The following is a 21,317-nucleotide window of genomic DNA, read 5'->3' on the forward strand; positions in this document are numbered from 1 at the left end:
AGTTAATGCATTAAATAACAACACTGCAAAAAAAAATTCTGCATGATTTACTTAAAACATATAATGAATTTTTTTGCATAAATCTATTATGTAGATCAAATAAGACTAGTCTTTGTAAAAACGACTTGATTTTTCTGTCTTTTGAAAGAATGTTTAGACATAAAGTAAACTTAATTTTAGTATTTCTTTATTCATTTCTTTGTGTTTGATCTACATAACTTTAAGAGTTCTAAATGTGTATTTTTGATTGAATTCCACTTTATTTTTTATTTGCATGTTCCAAATGTACTTTGTTTTTCCAAATGTATTAGTTTATTTTTAAGTTACATGTACTCAAATTTTCTAATTAGCAATTGAGTATTTCTACTGAAAGTATAAATGCAAATAGTTAATTATTTACTATTTAACCTGGTACATGTTAGCGGAATATGGTGATGTGTACATTTTTGTTATAATATAACTAACATGACTAACATTTGGTTACGTTAGTTAGTTATATTATAACCAGAATGTACACATCACTATGGAAATATGGTTATAACTATATAACTAACCCTACTTTGATAACAAAATACGTTATCATATTAGATAACGAAACACATTTCAATGTTGTATGTTAGCTCAGGTGCATGAAATAATGATACCAGATACAAATTTAGATTTTAATAATGTATTAATGTTATTTACTATAACTAAGATTAAAAAAAAATGTTTCAGAAGTAATGCTGTGAATAAATGAAACCTTATTTAGGAATAAGGAATATTTAAAGCATTCTGAAATGCCTTGATGTCAATCTAAAGTTTAATTAAATTTTGGGTAAATTCATGATAACTTATACAAATTTTAATGTTAATTTGCAATGGAAAAACTTGAATAAAAAGATAAAAATGCAAAATAGAAGGGAAAAAAAAAAACCCTGTGAAAAATGATGACATTAAATAAGATTCCTTTAAATTTTTTATTATTACATTTTTTTTTATCATCATTAAATGTTAATTTGCTATGCAATTTTCTTTTATTAAATTAATTAGTAAAATGCAGAAAAGAAGCAGTGCTTCTAGACTTTTGAACTCTACTTTTTAGTCATTGATATAATTCACTGGATGTAGTGAAGGTAAGAAAGAAAGTAAATGTTACAGCTGCCATTTGTAAGATGAAGTCACGATGGTTGAGTGTAGTAATTGAACCTTTTTATAGTGAAATAGAATCCTTTTATTGTGTGATGTTTCTGTCTGTGACACTTTGAGCTCAACAATTTTCAGAGCTCTGTGTCTCTTTCACTCCTTTATCCCTTTGCTAAGATTCGATCATTTCATCTGTGTCATGGTTAGCAGAGAGCTTATCCACACAGTCTGATCTCCCACCAAATCCTGAGCTTTTCCACTGAAAGATACGAGCAATCTTGACAGGGCGAAGACTTTAGTGAGAGCAAGAACATGTGATACTTGAGTCTCCAGATATGGATTCTTTGAAAGAGCACCATCAAAACAAAATCATAGACTTTTAAACCTTGAGTTCTTCTTCCTTGTGTTTCTAACTGTCAGACGCAAAATTATATAGGTTAATAATCTTGCTGTGGTGTTGTGAAACTAAATAGTTTGGAAAAGGGCAGCAATGTTTCAGACTTTAGAAAAGGGACGCAAATGTCACTTTTATTTCTCATGGGTATCTAAATCTCCTTTTTGGAAACTTTAGTTTAACTGATAGTATATTAACTTTTTTTTACTTTTATACAAAAGTAAGCAATAAGCATGCTTGCAAATACTCTATTTTTTTTGTGTGGCATTGCTTAAATTTATCCTGGATTTGTGAAAAATATCATATTCACTTTATTTTCTGCATTTTAGGCATTCTATCATAAGTAAAATTGCAAATATCAGCTCATTCATTTGCAACTATAGTACATGTCAACTAAATCTCATAAGAGTATAAGACTGTTAAATTAGGATTAGTAGAATAAGTTGGCATGTACTTGCAAATTTATAATCAGCAGAATGTCTATTGGGGAGCATCAAAACAAAGTGTTAGCAGATTTTAAGTAGTAGTTGACTTGCAAAGTTACTTACAGTTAACAGAATGTCTAAACTGGTCTATCAGAAGAGACCACTAGAAGACTTTGTTTTCTGGTATTTCACCATATAGTGTTATTTCATGTCCTAATTATTGTATCTAAAAAAAAAAAAACATGATTAAGAACAAAAATGATTTATCTGTTTTTGACCGCCAGTGAATAACAAGCTCTGAGCTTGCAGTAAATAAGTGAAAAGTGTTTTGCAAGATGTAGAAGAGAAGTTTTTCAGCATCCAGGAAATTAACGTGCCACGAAGTATGTGCGAATTAGATTCAATTAAAAATATTCATGTAATATGACTGTACTATGCTACTTTAAAAAGGTCAGTCCAAAAATATATTGCATTGTAATTAATATAAATGACAGGTTTTTCTCACCTCCTTAATGCAATTTAACAGACAAATGGCCCATTTCAAATAAATTGCCTGATATTATACTAAATGTGTGAAATAGTAGAAAAAACTTACAACTTTTATAGCTTTACTTATCTTTTTAGCATACCTTTTCTATAAAATAATTGGTAACACTTTATTTTACAGTCCTGTTCCCCATGTACATACTATGTACTTATTATGGTAATTACAATAATTATGTAATAACTAGGTACTAACCCTAAACCTACCCCTAAACCATGTTGTTACCTTGTGTTACCTGAACTTTCTTAGATAAATACACTGTAAGTACACCATAAGTACATGTATGTACACGTACTGTAAAATAAAGTGCAACCAAATAATTGTTTGTCCTGAAATATAACAATGTGTATTAAGAACTGATGGTATAGTTCGTACTCAGTCACATAGTCACATTTTCTAATGTGTAGTGAACTGAACAGGCTTTACTTGGTATGGGTATTTTATCAGTCATCAATCATAGCCCTCTCCTCATGCAAGAGAAAGTATTTGTTTTCAACAGTGACTTTCAGTGAGAATTTGGAAGGCCAAGGGCATGTGGTGGAAAAGTGAGGGCCGCTGATGAACACGACTCTGTCGGCAGCCTCATCTTGTTGAATGACACCTCAGTTTTGAAAAGATGGCTTATCAACAGCAGGATTGGCACCACTGCACCTGGCTGGAAATCCATTCTCAGGAGCGTCTTATCTTCCCCGGCTACAATCCTCATATCTAATCACGCAAAAGTGAAGTAAAAAAGAATGTTACCCTAGCAACCAGTTGCCAAGCTACCTGCAATGTTCAAGCGAGCAATATTGAGCCAGACATTATCAAAAGATTGCCATTTATACCTTTTAGAAATGTTAGAATATCTGCATCTTTGAGGCATTACAAGAGTATGTGTGTCTGAGTGTGGCTATGTGCGCTGACGTCTAAGAGGAAAATGCATAGCCAGTAGCTCACGTCCCACAAGGATAAAGACCTCGCTCTACAGTAAGTGCACCAATTGCTGTGCAATCCACTGACAGGGAACACAAGAAAACAAATGATTTATAACGGAAAGAAATAGCTCTGTGGTGCTATATGGGTCAGTGTTTTTATTCTAGTTCAAAAATACATGAAAATCTATTTCATCCAATTCACTTGAATGATGAACATGTTTTCAATATCTTTTTCAACTGCAAATTCAAAGAAAGTCTAAGTGATGTAAAAAAGATATCCTGATTTTTAGATTTTTAAAAACTATTACGTAAAACAACATAAAATATATATATGGAACAAAATATGATCAATATGCATTTAAAAAAATTACACCCTAAAAATCAGATGTCAAGTTTTAATATTTAATTATTTTCTCTAACATATGATACATTTGTACCATTTACTGAAGAAACATTTTTATTTTTATTTTTTTTGTAAATGTTGTAAAAGTTTTAAACAATGTATAAATGATGGTCAGCTGAAACAATAAGGTGTTTGTATGAAACATTTCAAACACTACCTTTCTAGGAACTTCTGCTGTAAACTACATCTTTTCAATATTTCAAATTTTGATCATCCTTTATTGCCATTGACGCGTCAGAACTACTACACCTATGGACTGATATCGATTCATTCACCTCATGATGCAGTTCCACCAAGGCTGCTGATTGCTCAAGATCACACGCACAGATTGTAAGTGTGAAATCATCATTAAACTTTCTGCAACCAGTAATTTTTTTCCCCCTCCTAGACATGTGGCAGTATCAACATGAATAAATCAACAACTCATTAAAATTCTGCACTTGTATCCAGCTTTAATTTACACATAAGATGCCAAATAAAATCAGAATGGAGAAAGATTTCATATTTTATGTTTTTTTCTTTCTATTTTTAAAAACAAGCACAAAACTGAACATGCTCACAGATCACTTGCACATGACTGATTTAACTTGCAATTACAATCTGTGCAAACACAGAATGGGCTTTAAATCAGAAGCAAACAGAATTATCGCAAATACTAACACAATATCAACCATAGTTTTCAAAATAGATTATGTATAAATAGCAGTTAATAATAATGTTTGCTTGACTCACAAATTGGAAATGTCTTCTTCGGCAAGAAGAAATCCGCTCCTAGCACAGAAACAAAACTAAAAACTGCTGCAATCAACAATTGCAACACATTATGAGAAACACACAAGCATAATCTAAAAACTCATGGGCTAAACATACATTTGTTCTATCAAATGTCTATTTACATTGATGTTAATAGATGTCTGCATGGCTTATATTCACGGTACATAAATGTAATATTCAATTGATCTTGAAAACAGTGCTTCAGTGTGAAGTTGCATTCTTCTCCAGAGACACAACAAAACACTTCAGAGAGCAGTTAGATGTAGTGCTGTACTAAAATAACAACTCAGGGTTCACATTTCAGCTAGAAATTACATCAGGAAGTTACGATTTATAATCACACCGATGTTGACTATATGTCTCTCTGCATAAATACGAGGCATTAAAACATAAAACAGCACTTGCTTAGTAAACAGAGTGCTTTGAGAATATGCTTCAGCTCCACCGCTTTCCTCCTGGAAGGATATGTTCTGTTTTTAGATGATTTAGGGTTACATCTGTCTGCTTGCTTCAACAGAAACTGTCAGCTCTGTTCTGGGTTGAAGGTGTTTTTTTGCGCTCCATATAAAAAGATGAATAACTACACTTGACACAATGGATGCCTGGATCTTCAATGAGGCTGTAAATGGCTGTAAAATGCTCAGACATACCGCTGGGCACACAAAACGGGTTCTGTTTATTTGGGCTGGACCAAATAGTGAGGCATTAGATCTCCACGTACAATGGAATTCATCCAGTGATGACAAATGCTGGTTGTGGGAAAACACAAGTGTGTCACAATGCTTGGGGCATGTTGGACAAAAGCATTTTAAATGGATCTTACGGTCGCTGGGATTTTGCCAAATAAGACATGTTCCTGGATCAACATCTTCTGGTGATCCTGGACCAACATTATTGTCCAAAAAATATAGACTTAACCCAATCCCTAAACCTAACCCTACCCCTAATTTATTCCTAAAATCAGTGGGAAAAAATAGCTGATTAACAAGGTTGTAGAAGCACCTAACTCTGATTGTAAGCCTGAAACAGATATTTTCTGAAAAGTTATATCTCAGTTCTGATTGGTTGATTGGAATGTTGATCCAGGAACATGTTATACTTGGTGAAATCACGCAGTATCCTGAATGTTTTTTGCGATAACTTGGCGTCTTTGCTTTAAAGCAGGATGAGATTTATTTGTTTCTCATTGCGCTGATTTTGAAGACACAAAGTGGGCAAAATGGTTTTGTGAGAGTAGACACATCCTGGAGCTAAGGCTGCACAAATAATGAAATTCAAGTCGAAATTGTGATATGGCCTTGTGTGATTATTAAAAGGTTGAAATGTTATTCAATATTTAGTTTGTAGATCGAAAGGGAAGGAGCCCCACTGTTTTAAGTGTCGTCTTTTTTTTTTTTGAGTTCGCCATTTTTTTTAGTTCACTTTTGGGTCAACTGAAAGAATTTGGTTCTTTTAAAGAAGACTGTGTAACTTGATGTTATAGAAGTAATGACTTTCCTTCCATATTTTGACATATATCTGAGTGAAACAGATTTTAGAAAAGGGAAAAATCGTTGGGCAGGGACTTGGTTCTATTCATATTTGCTGATTGGATGAAGGCAGATCTGAATGCAGACTAAATGATTGTGGAGAAGTCTGGTATTTCACTGAAAGATCGATGAAAAATGATGAGGTAAAATAAAAATAAATAAGCATGTATGGATAAATCATTCACAATAAGATATATTTACAATGTAGATATGATACATTTCCATTTCATGCTGACTTTAAACAGTAATTCTTTTTTTATTTCTTTTGTATGTACTATCCATTGAAGCAAAAGCCCAGTTTGAAAACACTACATAATTTTGACTTGCAGTCAGCAATAGTTCCATTGAAGGATATCAAACATGCTTGATATTTTGAGCTGACTTTAAAACACATATTGTTTAATTTTGTCATGCATCTCCTAGCAATGAGGCACATTCTGATATTCAACATTTCTTGAAAGTCTGGTAGCATATGACCCTAAGTGATTTAGCATATGTTGTTCAATTTATCTATAGCCATTAACAAAGTCAGCAAGAAATGCTTGTTTTAAAATTAGTTCATATTTTAAAAGTTGTGTTGAGCTCTAGAAGGCATGTGATGCTGACAGCCAAATGGTTCCACTTCTTGCTCCAGTCTTGCCACTTCCACTGAAGAGTGAGGATGACGCCTGTAAATACAAGTTTCGAATTCCAAGATCTGGTTTTAAAATGAACAACCAGGCTCTACTGTTCAACCCTGCCACTTCAATGAAATAGATCCAGTCTGTAGTGGAATGATCTATACAATGCTGTGATTTAACCCAGTGTCATTCTGTTCAGCTTCTTCCAGAGTAGATTTGAATTCACCGGCGACTAGCTGTGTCTGCTCCGTGTAGTTTACGTCAGCGATAATATCCTGAGCTTTATTATCGCTTTCCTCCATTATTTTCCCATTATCATTAATCTTGCTCATGTCCACGTTCTCCACTGTAGGTACCTCCTTGTCAACTGAGCTTTTCAGTTCATCTATGTTGCAGTTTTCAACTGTGTGTCTCTTGAAGCTTGGCTCAGTCTCATTTTTTACACCATCGCTAATTAGCTCATTCATATTTTCCTTGCGGACCTCCATGCCTTTGTTTGGTTTCTGCTCAGGAGTGACTAAACTGATTTTCTTAGGTGTGCCGTTGGTGTTACTGCAAAGTCGGGGGTCCCTTCCAACGCTGCATCCACACTGGAGCATGGAGAGCGTCCGCTGGTGCACGTCTTCCCTATGGCAGCGGTACAGCCCACGGAAGGCAGAGCGAAACTTCTGGGACATTAGGTTGTAAACGACAGGGTTGATTGCACTGTTGGCATAAATGCAAGTTCTGCAGAAGAGTAGGAACCAGGCATCAAGGTATGGGGTGCTCACAAAGGAGTTAATGAGAACCAGGGTCCTATACGGCATCCACAGCAGGGCGAAGAGCACAACCACCACTGCAAGCATCTTAGTGACCTGAAGAGGTGAGAAATGAAAAAGTGGGTGAAAAGTGGGCTTTGAGGTTCTCCATATACAGTATAATCACATACACAGCAATGGACTTAGGTTAAAAGTTCAAACATTAATTCTTACTATCTTCAGCTTTCATATGAATCCAGAACACTTCTTTTTAAGCATTTCTAGTGTTTCTATTTTAGTTTTGTTTTATTCTACTTACACTAATGTTCAAAAGTAAATATATATATATATATATATATATATATATATATATATATATATATATATATATATATTTATATATATATTTATATACAGATTTCTATTACAAATGTTTTTTTACTGTCTATTCTGACTTAAATAGGGCTAATTGCCTAAATTAGCTATAATGTTAACTATAAATTCAGAAACACATCTACTGAAAAATAATATTTATGCTTTCAAGGCATAAAAACATTACAACTATACGATAAAAAAAAATGTTTAGTGACCGTGCAGCAGTTCCATGTCTTGTTAAAGCATGCATATTTAAAGGTATTACTAAGAGAAAATATACAAACAAGCTTAGACTGAGTGCTATGAATTAAATTTAAAGAAATAAATCATCCTTGTCTGAATCTCAAAGAAACATTAGCAATTTACATTATTGTTGCATTATGAAGAATTCTGTGGCATGAAAACAGAAGGAGCAGTTGAAAGAATGACAGAGAGAGAGACAAGACAAGACATGCTCAAACATCTTCCATCAAACATCAGTCAAATATCATCTCTGTGTCCCCGGTGACGGTTAACAGCCCCTGCGAAAAGGGTGAAATATATCCACATCATGTTTTGTCCGTCAAAGAAAACAAAGCAGTCCTCCCTAGTGTGTCCTCGCTCATTTCAAGCTATAAATACATACTAAAATTCATTCCATTAACATTCACAGGGACTCCTCTGGGTTCAAGCGTATTCATTGTCTCGTGCTAGCGATAGACAACCGGTGACGGAGACCTTCAATAATAATGACAAAATTGTCTGCACAACAAAGCATCTATTTGAAGCCGTGTGAGGCTGGGAGGAGCTCCTTTAATTAACAAAGCCGGAGATAATGACTGCATGACTGGCAGTGACAATTTGAATATGCATTTGAAATATCAGGTTATTGTGAATGCTTATCAATGGAAAACAAGGTCTTAACACAGCACAAACAAAGCCGGCTGCTACTGATGATTAGGTTAAATAAAGCAGAGCCTCTACTGAAGTGATGACTTTTTCAGATTCGAAGGAGAGATAACTTCACTCAGCAACCTCAGAGGCACAGGCATCCCGAATCGTATTGAACTTTATGAAATTTGCAGATGTAGTGATCAAATAGCTGGAGGTGCGCCTTAACTGAGGTACAAAAGCGGAAGAAAGGGAGTCGCTCCCATAACCTCAAAGAGCATAATCTCCAGGAGTATTAAGCATACTTGAGTGAACATCACAAATCATATTATGCAAATGTTCCGCTCAAGTGGGGCCCTCTTAAATCTCCAAGATTTTGATCTGAGGAGCACACGAGCATCTCCGCACACACATATGTGCACTTGTGATAAACGCAGGGATACGTGCCTGTAAGGCCACTCAATGATCTGAATTTCATGATATTATCCATTCTCATCTGTTTGACACTCCAAATCTATCATTAAATTCATTCAATCTATATCACTGAACTATCATTAAAAAGTCTCCGAACTACAGAACTACAGTTTATCTGAGGGTGTTATTATAATAGATATAGTTAGTTATTAGTATAAATTACTTCCATTTTGATGCTATCAGCAAAATGTGTTGATAATGGTTCCAACATGTCACCTAAACAGACTTTCTCCTATGTAATGTACAATTGTACGTTGTTCACTACACAAAACTGTCATATAAACCATTAAATAAACAGGTGACAGTCATTTAGAATCTGACAAATTACTGTAAACTATATACTGGCTTCTGATTGAGTGACTGATTCAAACCTTTGATTTGCAAGCAAATTCGAAGCTGTGAACTCTTTTGACTGAATCATCGAAGACAATCATTGGATTTAGGAGTAATTTGTTTGTGGCTTTTTCACCAAATATGCTCTTCGTGATGATATTTTAAGAGTGCCACATTAAGCAACTAGGTATAAATTATTGTCTCTTTTATTTTATGTTATGCAAAGTAAGCACTTGGCTTTTAAAATGCAACCAAATATAATATTAAATAATAAACATTTTAAAAAAAGTATTAACTTGATTATCCAAATTTTGTCAATTAAACACCATTTTAATCTCCACCGGGAAAATATCGACAACACTCTCCTCCTCACAAACTGACATTTAGTAGAGTTAAACATCATTCTCATAAAAAAAAATAAGAACTGACCTTTTAAAAAACAAGTGTGAGATAATAATCATAAGGCAACGGTACAGGAGGGAAGGACTGCCCCTCGTTTGCCCTCGGCAGCAATCTTAGTGGATATCAAAATGTGGAATTACCGTATTTTTCGGACTATAAGTCGCACCTGAGTATAAGTCGCATCAGTCCAAAAATACGTCATGATGAAGAAAAAAACATATATAAGTCGCACTGGACTATAAGTTGCATTTATTTAGACCCAAGAACCAGAAGGGAAAACATTACCGTGTACAGCCGCGAGAGGGGGCTCTATGTCTTCAGTGTAGACTACAGGAGCACTGAGCAACATAGAGCGCCCTCTCGTGGCTGGAGACGGTAATGTTTTCTATTGGTTCATTTCTCTCGGTTCATGTCAAATTAATTTTGATAAATTAGTCACACCTAACAATAAGTCGCAGGACCAACCAAACTATGAAAAAAAGTGCGACTATAGTCCAGAAAATACGGTAATTGTCTAAAAATAAACTTTAGTAGACCGACACCTGTTTCCGGGAAGAAATTGCACTCTTCGGGCGTCCTTGACGCCCTGCTTTTCCGGCGTCCGCTGGTTCTTTGCAGCTCCTCCTGAGTGTGGGGGCAGTTATGGTACCCGAGTCTGGTGGGTGGGGCAGAGGATTCAGGTAAAGGATTCGAGCGATGAGACCGTAAAGGGCGATGGCTAGAAGCAGTGGGATCACATAGAAGATGGCAAAGTCGATCAGGTAGATGGGCAGGTAGAGGTCTCGAGAGACGCGGTAGCCGCACTGCACACGACCATCAGGGTTCACCTGGATGTCCACCAGGAACAGCCAGAGCATACAGTAAACACAGGTGAAAGCCCACACCCCGGCAATGATGCGTTTCGCTCGGGATACCGTACAGACAGTTTGAGCCCTCATTGGGTGACATATGGCAATGTATCTGTGGAATCGAGAGAAAATATTAATGTTTATTATATAATGAAATAAATTTAACCCAGCATTTCTCAATTAAGGACAGAACGAAGACAATAAGCGTAACATTTTAATGAAAATAAAGGATTATATATTTTTTTCCAGTAATATTTTTGAAAGGAATTCATTTTTTTAAAAGGATTTCATGGTACTAGACAAACTCACCTCTAAATTACACACCTTTATTTCTATAGAAATAATAATACAAATATCGGGACCAAACATTTAATGCTATTTTCAAATAATACAAAATAGAGCCAAGTTATTTAAAATCCTACCCAAGGCAGAATGGTCGGTCTCGTGGGAGAAATAAAAAATAAACATAATTTTATGGTATAATCACTGCCTTTGTAGGTTCTAAATATAAAAAGCTGTGTATTCCCTAGTTGCTTGTAAGTGTCAAGTTCCCTCACTCTAGTGAAGTTCAACCCTGCAATTTCCCCCACTTGAAAGGGTATGCTTGCTCTTGAAGGTTTGGACTGGATTTTACTCAATGACCAGGAATCAATTCTTTCTTTTCTTTCTTTTATTTGAATGTTGCCATGGCCAAAAGCAGGTAAAAAAACCGACTCCTTCCTTGTTCAAACAAGCTTTAGTCCTGCAATATCACTTTTCAGGCCCAGTTTCTCCACACATCTTGCCAACCTGCTTTCTATCCTGTGAGTGACTGTGATTCCCTTAAAATCACTAGATCCTTCCCACCTGGTGACTAATTAACTATCTGCGGCTGGGTGCCACACCTAGCACCAAAACCACCCGGGCAGAAAGGGTGTGGTCTGTAGCTCAGCTCAACACCTCCCACTCGATCTTCCCACGGAAACCGCTGGAAAGATCGCACACAGTAAACTAGTAGTCAGAGATGTCCTCCTGGGCTCCCTGCCTGCTCCTCCACTGGCAGTAGGACCACCAACCGCCGGACATCCCGGTGAAGAATTGTGGACTGAAGGTCCCTCCGAATGCTGGAGATATGATGCTTGGATGTAGGATATTTGGATGCTGATGTTACAGGCCTCACCTCCGGAATACAGGAGCTTGCCACAACTCTAATATTCACATCCCGTACAATGTTTCTAGAATCAGGATTTACACTGATGACTCTTCCAAGCTTAAAGTGGCCCCTCAAAGCATTCTGATCACAGAGCCAGACAATATCTCCAATTGCGACATTCCTCTGTGCAGTGTGCCACTTGCTCCTCACGAAAAGATTAGGACCAGCAAGTTGGCTCCAGAATCTCCAGAATTTGTTGACCTGATGCTGCATTTCCTGAAGTCTCTTATAGGGATAGCTTGCAAAGTCAAATGTTTTCCAGTCACCACTTGATGATGCTCGTCCCAGCAGAAGTGTATTTGGCGTGACGTACTGCACTGTATCTTCAAGGCTCTGCACCCTGGCATCAATGGGCCGCTCATTTGCCAGATTAGCGGCAAGCTGAAGAGTCGTCTGAAGCTCGCTGAAACAGAGCCCTGACTCTCTTCCCAGACTCTGGAACGCCTTCTTCACAATCCGAACAGCTGCTTCCGCAGAGCCATTCCGATGAGGTGAATCAGCTGGCAGAATTTTCCAATGCCAGTCAGTTCCATTTTGAGCTGAAGTATCCTCCACAGCAGACCTATCCAGGCTGTCCAGGAACTGATACAACTCCTTCAGAACAGACTTGGCACCAACAAAATTAGTCCCTGGATCAGACCATATCGTCTTAGGGTGGCCTCTAATTGCGGTGAACCTCTGATAAGCCATCAGGAAGCTTTCAGTTGACATTGTGTTGGTGAGCTCCGTATGTATTGCTCTGCTGACCATACAGCAAAATACAACTCCCCAGACTTTCATTTTTACTCTTTTCCTAACATCATCTTTGACCTGATAGGGTCCAAACAGGTCAACGGCTGTGAACTCAAATGGAGATGCTGGCCTGGTTCTCTCTTGAGGCAGATCACCCATAACTTGCTGACATCTTCTCACTCTGGCTTTCTTGCAGACCACACAATTTTCAATGACTTTTCGAGCAATTATTCGTCCCTTGATGACCCATGCTCTCTTTCTCACCTTCAATAGAGTGGCAGCCACACCCTCGTGACCCTTGCTATGAGCTTCCTGAACAAGCAATGTTGAGACCCAGGCGCTGCAAGGTAAAAGAGGGACACTAACTTGGTCTTCATTAAAGGCTTGGACTCGACCACCACAAACCAGTAACCCAGTTTCTTCCTCTTTGAAGACTACCAGCCGGTCTATTGTGGTTGCTGGAAAGGTCACCCCCTCTTGTGTGGCAAGAAACAGATCCCTTAAAGCATCTTGGCGCTCTATCGTAGTGATGACCCTGGCTGATGAGACTGCCTCCCACTTTGGAGCTCCCAGGATCTTACTTTTAGCTGCAAAGCATTTTGCTGCCCTCCAGACCCAGGCAATGGTCTTAACCAGACGAGTCAGGTTGCTGAACCGTCCTTCATCCACCAGGTTTCGGACAGCAGCCCCAGCAGGTGGCCTTCGATGCTCCAGGTTTAGTGCCTCTTTCACCTTAGCTCTTGTGAGAGCCGCAGCAAATGATTTCTTCTGCATCCTTCCAACACTCTCTCTGGCAGTTACAGATACATCCTTTGCAGACTTAATCGGCCACTCCTCAACCGGTAGACTCAGGAACTTTGGTCCTTGCTGCCATGGTGAATTTTCAGCCAACTCCTTTGGGCCAGACCCACGAGTAATGATGTCAGCGATGTTCAGGGATCCAGGAATCCACCACCAATCCTGAAGTTGTGTGCTGGTTTGGATTTCTCCAATCCTGTTGCCAAAAAAGGTCTGAAAGCCATAGCTCTCACGTTGAATTGAACAAAGTACAGTTTGACTATCAACAAAGTGGTACCATTGCTTAACTTGAATTCGGCTATGTTGCTCAAAGTACCTCTTTAACCTGGCGGCGAATACTGCTCCACATAGCTCTGCCTTGACTGCTTCCCCCTTGTGGTCTAGGGGGGCCAGTTTAGCTTTAGACTCCACCAGCCTCACTGTTGGACCTTGATCACAGTCCCACCGCAGATACAGGACGGCACCATAGGCATGATCGCTCCCATCAGAAAAGGTAATTGCATCAGGCTCAGCTGTCACACTCACTGGTGTCAAGGCTCTAGGGAACTTGACTTTGCTCAGCTCAACGTATTCTTCAAAAAGGCTGATGGCATCTTCTCTGAGATTTTCTGATAGCGCAAGGTCCCAAGTGTCCCTGACAGTGCTGCATTTGTGTTTGGCCTCTTGAAATGCTCTCCGAACCAAAATGGCTCCTTTCTGCTTTACAGGCGTCGTCAGACCAACTGGGTCATACAGCCCAGAAACTTGGCTAAGCAACTCTCGTCGTGTCAGTGGGTCTGGCGTCTGAGATCTCACCTCTTCCTTTTGAAGGTCTTGGCCAACTCTCATCTTTCTCTTCCTCTTTGAAAAGTTTACACCAACCATAACATGAAGCTTGTCATCCTCCAGGGTGTAGCCGAGGCCAAGAGCTTTGTTGTCCTCCTCCTTGAGCTGATTTGGCAGGATTACAGTCTTTGGAGTAGCCTTCTGTTCCTGTTTTCCGAGAGAATCCCTCCTACTTTCACCAGAAAAGACCCACGGCTTCAACTTGAACCCTCCTGCTCCCAGGATCTGTTCCACATTTTCTGTGATCACTTTGAGCTGGTCCAAGTTGTTATGGGAGGTCAAGATATCGTCAACATAGCTGTCCTCCTCTAGCACCCGACGTTCTTCCTCAAGATGGCTAAACTGGGGGAGATTCGCGGTCTCTCTCATGGCGAGTTGAGCAATACAACCTGCTGGCTTGTCACCAATGTTTACTCTTGTGACTGCATATATGCCAAGCTCCTCCTCTTCAGAGTCACGCCACAGAAACCTATGCAAATGCACCTCCCGATCTTCAAGCCACACTGAATTGTACATTTTCCTTATGTCTCCCAAAGCTGCAAACTCTCCCCTCCGGAACCTGAGAAGCACAGCACGAATGGAATTTAAGACGTCGGGGCCCTTTAACAGGAGGTCATTTAGGCTCACACCTCTACACTTCTGACTACTGTTCCAGACCAGTCTCACCGGAGTTGTGACGGAGTGTGGGTTGGGTGCGATGAGGTGGCTAATGTACCACACTGGGCCAGTCCATGTCTGAAGGACATCTTTAGGCAACTTCATTGCCGCCCCACGCTCGACCATCTCGTGAACTTGAGCAGCATAGGCAGCCTTCCACTCCGGCTCCCTGGTCAGCTGCCTCTCCGTCCTGAGGAAAGTTGCCTCAACTGCACACCTATTACTTGGTAATGTGGCTGGATCTTCTACCCAGGGGTACCTGGCGTGCCAGTGAGGAGTCTCACTGTGCTCATCAGCAACTACATATGTTAGCCCATTCTTTACCACCTCCAGCTCCCTTTCTTCTGCGAGGGTCATTTCTTTGCCGCCTGGCTGGCAGTTTCCACAGCGACAACCCCCACATTTTGGGATGCAGCCAGCACCGATGCTATCCCATTTCCACCACTCGAGGAAGCTAGACGTAGTAGTCCCACAACTGAATCCCTGAAGTTGCTGGCTTTGTTGACGATTAATGGGAATCACGCAGGTGTGTTCTTCATATTTTACCGCAGCAGTTCTCATAGACCTTGCGAAATGCGTTCTCGATGTGTGGGCTGAAACAGTTACCGCCTCGAACAACTCAGGATGGGTTCCAGCAACGGTCTTTCCCATTGGTCCGTCCCACAACACAAGGTCCCCCACAGTGCGGACTTTCTGCGGAGCCAGCTGTCCTTCCTTGTGACTTACAAGGAGGTGGATCTCCCTTGGCCTTGCCAGGTCACTGAGTGGAATGTCTGGGAAGAACTCTTGTAGTTTTTTAGCAGACACATGTCTTTGAATGTCTGCAATGCTGTCTAGGCCATAGCAAACCAGCTGGTGGGATCTGAGAGTGCCTCTTAAGGTGTTGACCCGAATTTTCAGGAGGTACCGCTTTGTCTTGACAAAGGCTTTCATGCCTCCTACACCATGGACTACAAGCGTGATGTCTTCACTTCTGAGATTGAGCCGACCTGCTGCCTCATGGGTGATATAATTTGTATCGGAAGCTAGGTCGATAAGGGTTCCAATTTTCTGCCCAGCATTTGCTGTTACCTCCAACAGCATCATGATGACAGGCCACTCCGCTAGGCCCCTCTCTACCAGAAGACTTGAATGACTCTTTGCAAGATGGGAGGTGCTCGCTGCCGTGTTACAGAATGCATCCCGACATTGTTTGGCTAATTCAGGTGAGAGTTTTCTGAAGAATTCCTCCTGGGCCTCGGTGTAATTCCTCCAGCTCTCACCTCCCACTGTGGTTTTTCTCCTCCTCTGAGCTGTACTGTCTCTGGATACCTCAGCACTGGGACACAGATAATAGTGATGGTCTGCAACTCTCTGCTCTCTACAATCAGGACTTTTGCACAGAAACAAAGTTTTGCAGTGATTACCCTCGTCATGGACCTCCAGACATTTCCAGCAGGCTCCCAGCTTCCGCACCGCATCCTTCTTCTCTGTGAGCTTGAGCACACGAAACCTTTTGCAGAAGTACAGTTTCTTCTTATGCTTGATGTCCCCACAGATTACACATCCTGAGAGGTTGCTACTTGACTGGATTGATGCTCTGGTCCTAGCCTGCCTTTGTTCAGGCCGGTTTTCTTTCCTCAGTGGCTCTTCATCCCTCAATTGATCCAGCTGTTCGTAGATGCTCTCTTGACTCTTGAGAAAGGCCAGAAGATAGTCGAAGCGCTTCTCTGGGTCAGTACTGCTTCTCTCAGCTGCATAAAGAAGCCACTCTTTCTTCAGTGCATCTGGAAGCTTACTTTCAATCGACTTTGTCACCAGAGGATTCTTTAAAGCACCAGTGTCACCCAGGTCACTCAGGTCTTCAAGGGCCTTCTCCACGGCTTGGATGAGCTCAACAATTTTCTTGGGCTGGTGACATTTTGCAGCTGGAAGTCTCTGGAGCTCCTCTACTATTTCAATAGCAATCGCAGTTTGGCTTCCAAACCGATTCTCTAGGACACGAAGAATGTCATCTGCTGTGTTATAGGTCATCAATCGAAGATCTCTCATTAATTTCTCATCCAAGCTGTCAAGAAGCTGAAACTTTTTGACTTCTTTTGACCCAGTGGGTTCTCCTTGCCTCTGGAGGGCCTCCCAGTCCCTTTTCCAGCGATGAAAGTCTCGCCTGATGCCAGTAAACTTGGGGAGGGAAGTAGGCTTCAGTCTAATGGCTGCTGTTGGATAGCTGATAGAAGCTGCACTCACAACTCTTTCGGCGTCTTCTTTAGCTTTTACTTGAATGAACTCAGCTTTTCTTGACATTAACTTGGGGATGATCTGCTCAAGACCTCTGACCCGCAGCTGGAAACCTTGTCGTTCAGCAGCAGGAGCCCAACACTTCCACTGTGCGTGCAGCTCTTTTGCCCTCTTAACCAGTTTTTCCATGTAATCAAACATGAAGTCATAAACCTCTTTATTTCCACCAGGTCCAAAGGATACCACCCTCTCTACTTCCTCCTCCGCAGCCTTCACTGCCATTGTCAGTTCCTCTTCTCCAAAGTTGGTCCAGAGTGTCTTTTGGATAAGCTCTTTGAGCTCATTCAACCTCATCTCGCACTCACTTGCGGTTTTCCCAATGTCGGCCTTTTGCTGCTCATCCAACCTGGGAACTCCTTCGGAATCTGGATCCAACTCGGCTTCTACAAGGTACTGGGCCCCTACATCATCATTGGCTTCCATGACCTTGTTGGCCTCAATTATGAGCTTTTTGAAACTGTCCCTGAGCTCCTCTTCAGGTGTGATGGCATACATTCGGACTACGTTGTTAGCCAGCCGTGAGAATTGTCGCTTTGCGGATGTCCTATTGCTCTTTAGCTGCTCCAGTGTCTTTGAGTCAGCCATCTTTTCAGCAGGATTGGGTGAGAGGATTTCCTGTTTTATCAGGCCTGGCTGGTTGCTGATCAGGATTCTTTGTTCCAGTCTTCACAGCGGTTTTTTTTTTACTGTCAAGTTCCCTCACTCTAGTGAAGTTCAACCCTGCAATTTCCCCCACTTGAAAGGGTATGCTTGCTCTTGAAGGTTTGGACTGGATTTTACTCAATGACCAGGAATCAATTCTTTCTTTTCTTTCTTTTATTTGAATGTTGCCATGGCCAAAAGCAGGTAAAAAAACCGACTCCTTCCTTGTTCAAACAAGCTTTAGTCCTGCAATATCACTTTTCAGGCCCAGTTTCTCCACACATCTTGCCAACCTGCTTTCTATCCTGTGAGTGACTCTGATTCCCTTAAAATCACTAGATCCTTCCCACCTGGTGACTAATTAACTATCTGCGGCTGGGTGCCACACCTAGCACCAAAACCACCCGGGCAGAAAGGGTGTGGTCTGTAGCTCAGCTCAACAGTAAGAGTGTTTTCAAATGTAAATACTTTTAATTGCTTTTACATTTGGATATTTAGATATTATCATAGACTACTTCATCATGGCTAAATTGTAGGTTTCCCATTTATATCCTATGCAGTATTTTTTGCCCACAACAATTGCAAGGGATCATTATGAGCATTCACCCTTTTGTAATTATGTCTTTTGTTGTTGTTATTGATATATTTATATAGCAAGTGCACAATACATATACACAATATATATATATAATTTATTTTTACTTATTTTCATATTATATAAAAACAGTCTTTACCATAAACTCTTAAAGTCTTTATCCAGCTCTGAGGCATTTATTTTTATTTTTATATTTATTTTTCTGTTGTATGTTACTTCCTTTCATTTGAGGTCTTACCTCTCCACAGTGAAGGCTGTGATCGAACAGGAGGACACATTAATACCAAGGTACTGAAAGTAGGTGATGCCCAAGCACCCAGCATGCCCGTACACCCAGGTTGCCATCAAGCTCTCAGATATGTTCGGCAGACCCGCAGCCACCAGGACCATCAGGTCTGCCACAGCCAAGCTCACCAGATAGCAGTTGGTGGGTGTACGCATGTGCCGTGTGGTAAGAACCACCAGCACGACCATGACGTTTCCCACAATGCCCACACCACACACCAGCAGCACCAGGAACACAGATACTGTCTTATACTCCAGGGACTCAGACACAGCGTCCCCGGTCCCCACCAGAGAGATGTTGGTGGGGGTGTCCATTCTGGAGCTCACATTTTCTTGCATGATCAGTCCCCTTGGTGTAAGTATTTAAATACAAGATGTGAAGAAACTGGCTGAAATCAAATTAGTGGAGGAACAAAGAAAGCAGAATAAAATCTGTTTGATATTCAAAAAAAAAAAAAAAACTGTGTTCAGTTCCAGCTTTTATTTATGTTCGTTTCTCTTATTAAGTATGTTGTTTAATTTTCCTGGCTTCAACAGCATAATGATGTTCATCTGCTGACCGCAGCCCATTATTTCTTCTGTAACAGTATCCTTCCATTAAAAGCCTTGAGGCTAGAAATCCAGAGGCTAATTTTTTCCCCCCACGTTAATGCAGGCGTCCAAACAATCGATCACTCTGGAATAAAAGATCGCAGAAGTCAGCAGGGAAAAAACAAGTCTCAAACACTGTTAAGAGGATTTCATAGCTGTCTGTTAATTACTAAATAACAGTCCATTTCATCTGGTGAAAATGGTGAGGTGGGGTGGGAGCGTCACATATAAAAATATCATGATGCAGACACAGACTTCCTATTTGTTCTCCCATAACACTTGCTCCAGTAAGGATTGTAGGAGACTTCCTCCGAACGTTATTATACAGGATGAGAAGCTTTTAATTATTCAAATGAGACATTTTAAGTGGTGCATGGCGATAATAGGGAAAATCACAGAAAGACTTAAAGCCACACAGCTGCTGTGGAAAATGGTATGTTTAATATCCAAGTTTTTTTTCCTGCGCATTCCTGTAGCATTTCCTGCTACAAATTATCCCAGTAGCTGTTTTTCAGTGCACATTGCACAAAAAGACACCAAATGGAAGAAATGTATGTTGTATGGCTACTCGTATACTCATCAAAATATAAGAAACCAATGTTTACCACAAATATTCCTTAATAAAGTATTTGAATATTAATTCTAGTCTGAAAATAGTGCTTTGAAATCCATTAAAGCCACTATGGGGCCAAGATGTTGTTCACAGAGGCTTGAAAAATCCAGATATCTGTTGTTCTTTTCAACCATCTCTTTGACTTGTAAACAAGACTGCATTGCCTCTCTGGATTTCCTAATAAATTGAGGTGGACACGATGTGAAAAGTAATTTTACTCAATCCCAACTTCCCAACCCAGCAAAAGCCTGCTCGGACTTCATCTTCATCTTACTCTTACTCATTATTGCTGCTCTGGCAGTGCAGAAATGATGGGGAGAGTCAGACGTGCTGCTATGAAAAGGGCTGTCATTCACATTTGTTCAGTTCTCCTAATTGACTGTATCACTACAAGAATCATAAATCAGCGTGGCTGTGTCTCAAATCCTAATGAGCTGCCTAACATGACAGCAATTTGGGGCGCCTCAGGCTCGTGCCAAAAACGATACATGCCTAAAACAGCTGTCTAAATAGGGAACTCACTAGATTGAGAACACAGCCGTCTGTTCAAGTTACTGTTCGTGCATCACCGTCTCTCTTATGTATCTGTACCTGAACAGGAAAGTAGATGCTTCATTAATACTCTGGAAATATTCATAGCTCAAGTAAAACACATTTTTAAGCAACATTATTTTTTAGGTTAGTTGTTAAAGCAACACCCAGTTTGCAAAACATTTTGGCGCCTTAAAGATTATGAATCTACTCTAAATATAGCCTATATATTTAATTAGTCTGTACATACGTTAGTAATCATAAGCACCGGTCTTATAACTGAGCTGTTTTGAATATTAAAGACTTGAACGAAAGATAAGAATTTCAGTCTTGTATGCTAAAACGCTCAGGTCTTTAACCATTTGGAAAATACTTATAAGTTCATATTATATACGTACACATTCGTTTTCAAAAATAGCACTTTTAGGAATTAAGTTATGATTTAAGAAATTCACTTAAAATGTGCGTATTATGGAAACCGACATCGATAACTTCTCAAGATAGAGAATAAAGTGTTTCCTACCAGATATAATTCTTGTATGTAGTTTGGAACCCAAAACAGCTCTCAAGCAGTGTCGGCTGTAAACCCCAGATGAAAAACAAAATGCACTGATATGAAGTATCTGACATGACGAGCAAATAATCTGATCTTGTACATGAGCGCTAGTAAAAGCACTCTTTACTGTAAATCTTCTGAACAGGTCCCTTCCTTACAACAGCGCCTCCTACTGGAAAATAATTCGTGCGTGTGTATACGTAGAGTGATTTCAGGCACAATGTGGGCTGTAATTAAAGACGCATACACACAA

General features: G+C 39.9%; 1 protein-coding gene across 1 annotated transcript; it reads right to left on the minus strand.

Moving 5' to 3' along the window:
* Positions 1 to 5,638: 5,638 nt before the first annotated feature.
* Positions 5,639 to 21,175, minus strand: LOC113061492 (thyrotropin-releasing hormone receptor-like). The gene is made up of 4 exons (XM_026230642.1): positions 21,032 to 21,175; positions 18,727 to 19,449; positions 10,465 to 10,882; positions 5,639 to 7,585 (listed from the first exon to the last, which is right to left on the minus strand). Exons 2-4 carry the CDS (start codon positions 19,110 to 19,112, stop codon positions 6,890 to 6,892), a joined length of 1,500 nt encoding a protein of 499 aa, XP_026086427.1. The 5' UTR covers positions 19,113 to 19,449; positions 21,032 to 21,175; the 3' UTR covers positions 5,639 to 6,889.
* Positions 21,176 to 21,317: the final 142 nt, after the last annotated feature.

This window comes from Carassius auratus, chromosome 43, assembly GCF_003368295.1.
Source record: "Carassius auratus strain Wakin chromosome 43, ASM336829v1, whole genome shotgun sequence".
NCBI lineage: Eukaryota > Metazoa > Chordata > Actinopteri > Cypriniformes > Cyprinidae > Carassius > Carassius auratus.